This window comes from Prionailurus bengalensis, chromosome X (assembly GCF_016509475.1).
Source record: "Prionailurus bengalensis isolate Pbe53 chromosome X, Fcat_Pben_1.1_paternal_pri, whole genome shotgun sequence".
NCBI classification, from domain to species: Eukaryota; Metazoa; Chordata; class Mammalia; order Carnivora; family Felidae; genus Prionailurus; species Prionailurus bengalensis.
In genome coordinates this window covers 66,200,628-66,210,630 of record NC_057361.1, presented here as the reverse complement: position 1 = coordinate 66,210,630, position 10,003 = coordinate 66,200,628, and the positions used below count along the sequence as shown (strand labels likewise).

Genomic DNA, 10,003 nt, shown 5'->3' with positions numbered 1-10,003 from the left:
ACCATAAAGTTGCTATTATATCTTTCTTGCCATATCATTAAGTTTTTTAATAGAAAACAAATGTGAAAGACATAAAAAATATTCAGTTTCTGCACTTTGTAATTAGTTGGTTTAAATAACATAATTTTATCTGATAATTTTTATGATTTTAATATCTTGTTTGCAGGTAGTTAGGCTGGGAAATCAACTTTTTTGAATAGCCTTAATATGTATTATCAAAACATCTATTTAACTTGAAGTTTGCTGCAAAAGAACTTAATAGGAATGCCAAGAAATGTGATAAAGAAGGAAAGACTGAAAAGACCAAGATTAAAAAGGCAAGTCATTTTTACATTTTTCCTTTTTTTAAACTCATGAAGTGGTCACAGTCATGTGAGAGTACTTGAATCATTTTATTTTATATTGAGGAAAGATTACCAGCCTTAGCATTCTAAACCAAATTCTATTTACGTAATTATTTACTATCCAACAGTAAGAAATAAAAAGTAACCATTATTATTTATATGTGCAAGTATGCCTCACAAGACAGAGTGTAACTGTTCAGTTACCTATAGCTGAAGACTATCCTTTGGTTTGTAGCCAAAACTACTCTTACTGAGAAGTATAAAGCCTATATGCAAGAATAATCTTTATATAGCATTAATGCTAAATAGCTAAAATAGCATTAATTTATATAGAAATAATAATCTTTACATAGCATTAATGTATGTTTGGTTTATGTATTGTGTATTTGCTAGGAAAATTTATAGGACTCAGCATATAGTTGTGCTCATGGCTGTGATGTATTACCCTAAAAGGATACAACCCAAAATCAATAAAGGGAAAAGGCATATGGGGCAAAGTCTGGAGGAATCTGGGCTCAAGCTTTCAAGAATTCTCTCTAGTGGAGTCACACAGGACAAGTTTAATTCTTCTATCAACAAAGTGTGACAACATGTGTGTAATTTTCTCTGCCAGGAAGGAGAGTTTTCCTGTGCCTAGAAGTCTAACACTTTTTTTTTTTTAATTTTTAACGTTTATTTATTATTGAGAGACAGAGAATGAGCAGGGGAGGGGCAGAGAGAGAGGGAGACACAGAATCTGAAGCAGGCTCCAGGCTCTGAGCTGCCAGCACAGAGCCCGACATGGGGCCTGAACTCACAAACCGCCACACAAACCGCGAGATCATGACCTAAGCCAAAGTTGGACCCTTAACCGACTGAGCCACCCAGGTGCCCCTAGAAGTCTAACACTTTTATTAGTAGTCTTGGGTCATTCTCTGCCTAGCACACACCAAAATTTTAGTTTTCCAGAAGGATATCCAGTGTTTGACATAAACCACACTGTATGTACAGTTTAGATAGAGCAAGCCACTCTTAACCGTTCTGGGAATGATGTGAAGCCACCTCAAATCCAAGTTCTTAGGTGCCAGCCAAGTGCCAAACTTGCAATTAGACCTGTCCAAGGATAGCATTTTCAGGTTTTCTATGTTAACTCTTTTATGCACATGTGTATTTATATATTTTAAAATATTTAAATGCCTTAGACATTTATTTTTAATTTTTTTAACTTTATTTTTTTTATTTTAAGAGGGAGAGTGAGAGAATATAAGCAGAGGAGGGCAAGAGAGAGAATCCTAAGCAGGCTCCGCTTTGACAGAGTGGATCCCAATGTGGGGCTCGAACTCATGAACCCTGAGATCATGATCTTAGCCAAAGCCAAGAGTCAGACACTTAACCGACTGAGCCACCCAGGCACCCCATTGTTTTAGATATTTAGATCTTTAGTAATAGCATATATTCAAGCCGTAAATTGAGTCACTTTATGTATTTTTTATGCTCTTTTTAAAAAATGTTTATTATTTTAGAGAGAGAGAGAGAGAGAGGCAGGCAGGAGCAGAGAGAGAGGGAGACACAGAATCTGAAGCAGACTCCAGGCTCCAAAATGTCAGCAGAGAGCCTAATGCAAGGCTTGAACCCACCGAGTGTGAGATCATGACCTGAGCTGAAGTCAGACACTTAACTGACTGAGCTATCCCGGTACCTATGTATACTATTAATAGAGACAACTTTTAAGGGAAGAAAACTTTCAGAAAAGAAGATGGAAGTAATTAAGCTGAGTTAGAAGAAAAAGTAAATTTAAAATTGAAATATTAGGATTATCCTTTTCTAAAAACATAAGCCCAACAACTACAGGAAAAAGAAAGCATGTCTCTGGAGGCAAGGGAAATAAAAGCAAAAATGAACTTTTGGGACCTCATTAAGATAAAAAGCTTCTGCTACCCCATGACCCAGCAATTACACTAGGAATTTATCTAAAGGATACAGGAGTGCTGATTTGAAGGGGCACGTGCACCCCAATGTTTATAGCTGCACTATTGACAATAGCCACAGTATGGAAAGAGCCCAAATGTCCATTGACTGATGAATGGATAAAGAAGATGTGGTATGTATATATACAATGGAGTATTACTCGGTGATGAAAAAGAATGAAATCTTGCCATTTGCAACAATATGGATGGAACTAAAGGGTATTATGCTAAGTGAAATAAATCAGAGAAAAATAAATATCCTGTGATTTCACTTGTGTGTGGAATTTAAGAAACAAAACAGATGTATATAGGGGAAGGGAAGAAAAAATAAGATAAACACTGAGGGAGGCAAACCATAAAAGACTATTTGTTTTTAAGTGTTTGTTTATTTTTAGAGAGAGAGCAAGAGAGCACATGTGGGGGAGGGTCAGACAGGGAGACAGAAACCAAGCGGGATCTGAGCTTTCAGTTCAGAACCTGACACGGGACTTGAACTCATGAACTGTGAGTTCATGACCTGAGCCGAAATCAAGAGTCAGATGCTTAACTGACTGAGCCACCCAGGTGTCCCAAGAGACTCTTAAGTACAGAGAACAAACTGAGGGTTGCTGGAGGGGAGGTGGTTGGGGTAATGGGCTAAATAGGTGATGGGCATTAAGGAGGCCACTTGTTGGGATAACCACTGGGTGTTATATGTAAGTGATGAATCACTAAATTCTACTCCTGAAACCAGTACTATACTGTATGTTAACTAACTTGAACTTAAATGAATAAATAATTAATTAATTTAAGAAATGAAAGCATGAAAAGAAATTTAGTTTGATATTTTTGTATATTGAAAACAAAAATGAGTTTTGAAGTTTCAGATCTCACACAAACACAGCAGTATTAAAATATGCAAATTCACAACAAAGTCCAGAACCAACTATTTTCACTGCTGAATTATACCAAACATTTAAGAAACAATCCCAATCCGTCTCAAATTCTTCCAAAGAATAGAAGAAGCGGGAACACTTCAGACTCATTTTACAAAGCCAGCATTACCCTGATACCAAAACCAGACAAGGAAACTATAAGAAATAAAATTACTGGCCAATCTCCCTGATGAACATACATGCAAAAATCCTCAACAAAATATTAAAACACCACATTTCATAATACACGAAACATTTTTTTTTTAATTTTAGAGAGCATAAACAAGGGAGAGGGTCAGAGGGAGAGTGAGAGAGAACCTTAAGCAGGCTCCACACTCCATACAGAGCCCAACATGAGGCTCGATCCCACAACCCTTGGATCATGACCTGAGCTGAAATCAAGAGTAAAATGGTCAACTGACTGAGCCACCCAGGTGCCCCAAGGATCCTGTGCCCATTTTTAAATGAGATTTTTTCTGTTTGTTATTCAGTTGCATGAGTTCTTTATATATTTTGGATATTAAAACCTTACCAGATACACAATTTGCAAATATTTTCTCCCATTCTATAGGTTGCCTTTTCATTTTGTTAATGTTTCCTTTGCTGTGAAAACCTTTTTAGTTTGATGTAGTTACACTCATTTATTTTTGCTTTTCTTGCCTTTGGCTTTAGTGTCAAATCCAAAAAATTAATACCAAGACCAATGTCAAGGAGCATATTGCCTATGCTTTCTTATGTTCAAGTCTTCAATCCGTTTTGACATTTGTTGTGTATGGTGTGACAGCAATCCAATCTCATTCTTTTGCATGTGAATGTCCAGTTTTTCCAGTACTATTTATTAAAGAGACTGTCCTTTCCTCATTGTATATTTTTGGGTCCTTTGTCATAAATTAATTTACTATATGTGCATGGATTTATTTCTGGATCTCCTTATTCTGTTCCATTGATTTATATGTCTGTTTTTATACCAGTACCAAATTTCTGATTACTACAGCTTGGTGATATAGTTTGAAGTCAAGAAGCATGATGTCTCCATCTTAGTTCTTCTTTTTCAAGTTTGCTCTGGCTATTTGAGGTCTTTTGTGTTTTCATATGAATTTCAGGATTGTTTGTTCTGGTTAAAATGCCAATGGAATTATGATAGGGATTGAACCAAATATATAGATTGCTTTGGGTCATATGTACATTTAAAAATATTATTCCAATCCATGAGCATAGAATATCTTTCCCTTAATTTGTGTCTCTTTCAATTTAACAAAGTCTTATAGCTGTCGGTATACAGGTCTTGAACTTCCTTGGTTAAATGTATTCTTAGGTATTTTATTATTTTTGATGCAACTGTAAATGGGAATGTTTTCTTCATTTCTTTTCCTAATAGTTCATTAGAAGTATGTGAAAACACAATTTTTGTATGTTGGTTTTTATCCTGCAAATTTACTGAATTCATTTATTTTAACAGTTTTTTGGTGGTATCTTTAAGGTTTTCTCTATGTAACATCATGCCACCTACAAATAGAGACAGTTTTACTTCTTCCTTTCTGATTTCAATGCCTTTCATTTCTTTGTCTTGCCTCATTGATCTGGGTAGGACTTGCCACAGTATGTTGAATAGAAGTGATGATAGTGGACATCCTTGTCTTGTTCCTGAACTTAAAGGAAAAGCTTTCAACTTTTCACCATTGAGGGTGATGTTAGCTGTGGGTTTTTCATATGTGGCATTCATTACATTGAGGTATAGTGTTTCTGTATCTACTTTGTTGAGAATTGTTACAAATGGATGCTGAATTCTGTCAAATTCCAATTTCATGTCTATTGAGATATTATGATTTTTAGACTTCATTTGGTTAATGTGTTGTATCATATTATTTGATTTGTGTGTTGAACCATCGTTGCATCCCTGGAATAAATCCCATTTGATCATAGTGTATTATCCTTGTAATGTATTGTTGATGGGCACCTTTCTTGACTTATTTCACTTGGCATAATGCCCTCAAAGTACACCATGATCCCAGGACTGTGGGATCAAGCCCTGCGTTGGGCTCTGCAAGGAGCATGGTGCCTGCTTGAGATTCTCTCTCTCTCTCTCTCTCTCTCTCTCTCTCCCTCTCTCTCCCTCTCTCTCCCTCTCTCTCCCTCTCTCTCCCCCTTTGTCCCTCTCCCCTTCTTGTACTCTCTGTCTAAAAAAATTTAAAAATTAAAAAAATTAAAAAATGGGCACAGGATCCAAATAGACATTTTTTTCCCCAAAGAACACATACATATGTCCAAGAGACACATGAAAAGGTTCTCAGCATCACTCATCATCATGGAAATGCAAATAAAAACCACAGTAAATTATCAAGTCACACCTATTAGAATGACTATTAACAAAAAGACAAGAAGAAAACAGGTGTAGGAAAGGATGTGGAGAAAAGTGAAACCTGTACAATGTTGGTAGAAATGTAAATTGGTGCAGCCACTGTTGAAAACAAAATGGAGTTTCCTCAAGTAATTAAAAAAAAAACCCTGCCATATGACCCAGGAATTCTTCTTCTGGGTATTTATCCAAAGGAAATAAAACCACTAAGTCAAAAAGATATCTTTACCCTAATGTTCATTGCAGCATTATTTACAATAGCCAAGACATGAAAACAACCTGTGCCCATTGATGGATGAATGGGAAAAGAAAATGTAGAATGCATGTACAATGGAATCTTATTCAGCCACAAAGAAAGAAGGAAGTCCTGCCATTTTCCACAACATGGATGTACTTTGAGGTCATTAAAACTTAGCAGTGAAATAAGTCAGAGAAAAGCAAATACTATATAATCTCACTTATGTTTATGTGGAATCTTAAAAAAAATGCTCATATATACAGAGAACAGATTGGTGATTGCCAGAGGTGGGATGTTGGGAGGGGGGTAGGCAAAATGGGGAAGGTGGTGAAAGGTACAAAATTTTGGTTATAAAATAAGTCCTAGAGATGTAATGCACACCATGGTGCCTATAGTTAATAATACTGTATTGTATATTTGAAAGTTCTTAAGAGAGTAGATCTTACATGTTCTCATTGCAAGAAAAAAATGTGTAGCTGTGTGGTTATGGATGTTAACTAGTAAAAAAAAAACTTGGAAAGTGTGTGAGATTGCATATACTAGTATATCACATTGGTGTTTATATTATTGAAGAATTAGAAACAAACTAAATACCCAGCAATCATGGATATTAACTGATCCGTGTTCTCAAACTTCAGTCACTTCTGTATCTTCTCTGTTTGCTCTATTGGAAGACCACGTGAACTATTTCATATTTTTCTATAAATTTACATTTAACTTTAGCCCTGGCCAAAGCTATTATAGCAAGAAAAGTGTGAATCCATAATTAAAATGAAGATACTTATGTGTGTTTTACATCTAAAATCATTTTATGTATTATGAGGAGCATAGGAAAGCCCTGTTTAATGGTACATACAACACAGCATTCAGAAATGATGATGCAGTTATGTATTTAATGAATTAAGCTGTTTTTATTTTTCAAAATACTGGGTAAAAACACAGTATACACATGTACTTTTGTAGTAAAGTTATATTGTAATATATTATTTACTTGGAATACTATACGCTATAATAATGGTGGCTCAATGATGTAATTATGGGCAAATTTTTAAACTTCATTCTAATTTCCTAACCTATTAATCATGTTTTCTAATTATAATTTAAAAAGTAAAGTATAAATTATTTTATTTCTTAAAAATAATTATAAAAGCTCTTAAATAATGTTAAAATAGGTTAATTGGGGAAACTTTTTAAAATGGCTGTACTTTTGCTCCCTTTCTTTGCCAGTATTTACTCTTGCTCTTTGTCTTTGCCACTATTTAATTTTGCTCTGTTTAAAACAGGCCATGCGGAGAGGCAATATAGAAGTTGCAAGAATACATGCTGAAGATGCAATCCTCCAGAGGAACCAAGCAATTAATTTTTTGAGAATGAGTGCTAGAGTTGATGCTGTGGCAGCCAGAGTTCAAATTGCAGTAACAATGGGCAAGGTAAGGCTTAATATTTGTAAATAATAGGAACTATTGATTTACATTCAATGTGTATTTTGAGTTGTCAGATAGCTACATCTATTAGAGCGTGCTGATAAAGGCCTTCATGGTCAGGAGAGACATAGTCAAAGCGGTTAGTGAGGAAAATGATTTTGAAAGTGGCTTTTAAAAACTAAGGTCTAATTAATTGTCTTCCAATGAAGAGTCAATAAAAGATGGTCAGTGCCAGACAAGAAATACATATTGTATTTTTACTGTTAAGGAAAGGGTAGACAAATTTCATAAGTTGATCTGTAAGTAATATATTTAAAAGACTGAATAAATTTTGAGACCACTTATAGGATGCTCAATCTTTTTTTACACTCCCAATAGGTAACTAAGTCTATGGCAGGTGTAGTCAAGTCTATTGATGGTACTTTGAGGAGTATGAATCTTGAAAAGTTAAAAAAAAATCATTTGATGTTAAGATAGCATCTTTTCAGTGTAAGTTTTTCTTATGACCATATTTCTATTTACAGATTTCTGCCCTGATGGACAAATTTGAACACCAGTTTGAAACACTTTATGTTCAAACACAACAAATGGAAGACACAATGAGTAGCACCAGGTAAGAAGACTTTCCCTACTTCGGATAACTTTTTAAAATAACCCAACATAAAAATATAAAGGCTTTTGAGCCTAAATCATCTCCAGAATGTGCGCTAAACATAGTGTCTCCCCAAAATGTAAGTAAGAAAAGTACGCTCTGCTCCAGATTCCTGAGGACATGTTGGAAGATGACATCCCTTATCCTGTTTTGAAATTCTAAGAATTATATTAGATCAGCTGTCTCAAAAGTATAGGACTTGATTCTACCTTGCTTCCAGTGGTATTTTTTGGTGAAGGCATTGCATTAGAGGCTCATTGAGGCTAGTGGGTATTAGGTATTATCCTAATCCTCAGCTAATTAATCTCATTGCAAATACTCTTCTGCTTCCTTATGTACTTTTTTGGAGTGTTATTTATGCACAAGTCACAGGTGACCAAATAATAAATTGCAAGATCAATTATTTGTCATAAAGCCAGGATATTTTCAAAACCTGCAACTTAGAGATGTGCTACAAAAAAATTAAAATTTGAAACTAGTTTCCATGTAACACGAGCAAGCAACAAAGTTTTGTGAAATTTAAATATCCATATAGAAAATTTATTTCATTATCCCTTTTTTTTTTTTTTTGATCCCAGCACCTATCACATAGTCAATCAAACGAACAAAGAACTTGTTACCATTACTTCGTTTGCTAACATGGAAACAATATTAAAAATCTAGTAAATTTAGGGGCACCTGGGTGGCTCAGTCAGTTAAGTATTCGACTTCGGCTCAGGTCATGATCTCGAGGTCCATGAGTTCAAGTCCCGAATCGGGCTCTGTGCATACAGCTCGGAGCCTGGAGCCTGCTTCAGATTTGTATCTCCCTCTCTCTCTGCCCCTCCCGCGCTCATGCTCTGTCTGTCAAAAATAAGTAAACATAAAAAAAAAAATTTAAATCTTGTAAATTTACAAGACATATTAGGAAGAAATCAACAACCATCCATCAAAATTTTATTCTATATAACTCTTTTCACAGAGGTAAATAATAAGAGAACATGCCTATATTTAGGTTTTAGAGTTAAGAAAAAGAAAGAATTCGTGTGTATATGTTATAGTGAGTATATATTTAGACATTTTATATGTCTAAAGCCTTGTTCCCCCAAGTGTGGTTCAAGAATTAGGAACATCTGTATCATCTGGGACCTCTTTAGGAATGTAGAAATTCAGACCCTATCCACAGATGTATTGAATCAGAATTAGTTTAACAAGATTCTCAGTGATTTTTATGCACCAAGTTTTGGAAGCACTGTCCTAGAGTTTCTGATTCTTATTCAAGTTCCTTGAGTTGATCTGCAGATGAGTTTATGATCAGTCAAGTTTAGGAAACACAAGTGAATTGGAAAAATGACTTGAAAGTCAGGACACTTGGATTTCTGATCCCTATTCTACCACTAATTAACTTTGGGACCTTAAGATAGATACTCAGTACCTTGGGCTTCAGTTTCCTTAGCTATAAAATGTAGGGGTTGGATATGATGATATATAAATGCCTTTTAGCTCTAAAAAATCTTGAGATTCATTCACCCAACATTTGCTAAGCACCTTCACCTGCTTCAGGTACTGTGCTAGGTACTGGGGACATTCAAATATATACAAAACATTCTTCATAAAAACTCAACCAAAACTTACAAAAGAAATAGAGATATGATGGAATACACTTAGTTGCCCAAATTCTCATACCATGCTAATGAGTAGTTACAATTTAAATTGGCATAACCACTTTGGAAAGCAATTTAGTAATATCTACAGTCTGCTCTTGACATAGCAGAGTGATCCTATTAAAATAGGTCAGATCATGTCATTCTTATGTTCAAAACCTTCCCGTTGCTCCACATCTGATTCAAATTAAAAGCCAAATTCCTTGCAATGGCCTATAATACCCTATGGGATCTGCCTCACCCCCTTTTTCTGACCTTAGCTTCTACTGGATCTGCCTCACCCCCTTTTTCTGAACTTATCTTCTATTACTGCTTATTACTCTACTTAGGGACTTGGCTTCCTTGTTATTTCCCAAACACACCAAGTACATTTTTGTCTAAAATCCATTTCATGTGCCAGTCTGAAAGTTTTTCCTCCATCTTGTAGATATCCTCATTGCCCACTCTCCTTTCAGTTCTTTATTCTGATGTCATTTTTTTTTGATG

General features: G+C 35.1%; 1 protein-coding gene across 1 annotated transcript; it reads left to right on the top strand.

Moving 5' to 3' along the window:
* Positions 1-218: 218 nt before the first annotated feature.
* LOC122477261 (charged multivesicular body protein 1b-2-like) lies at positions 219-7,975 on the top strand (the record flags this gene model as incomplete). Its single annotated transcript, XM_043570149.1, has 4 exons — positions 219-317; positions 7,082-7,228; positions 7,601-7,667; positions 7,745-7,975. Coding segments are annotated over 4 exons (408 nt in total), but the record flags the coding sequence as incomplete, so codon positions are not given.
* Between the last annotated feature and the right edge of the window lie 2,028 nt (positions 7,976-10,003).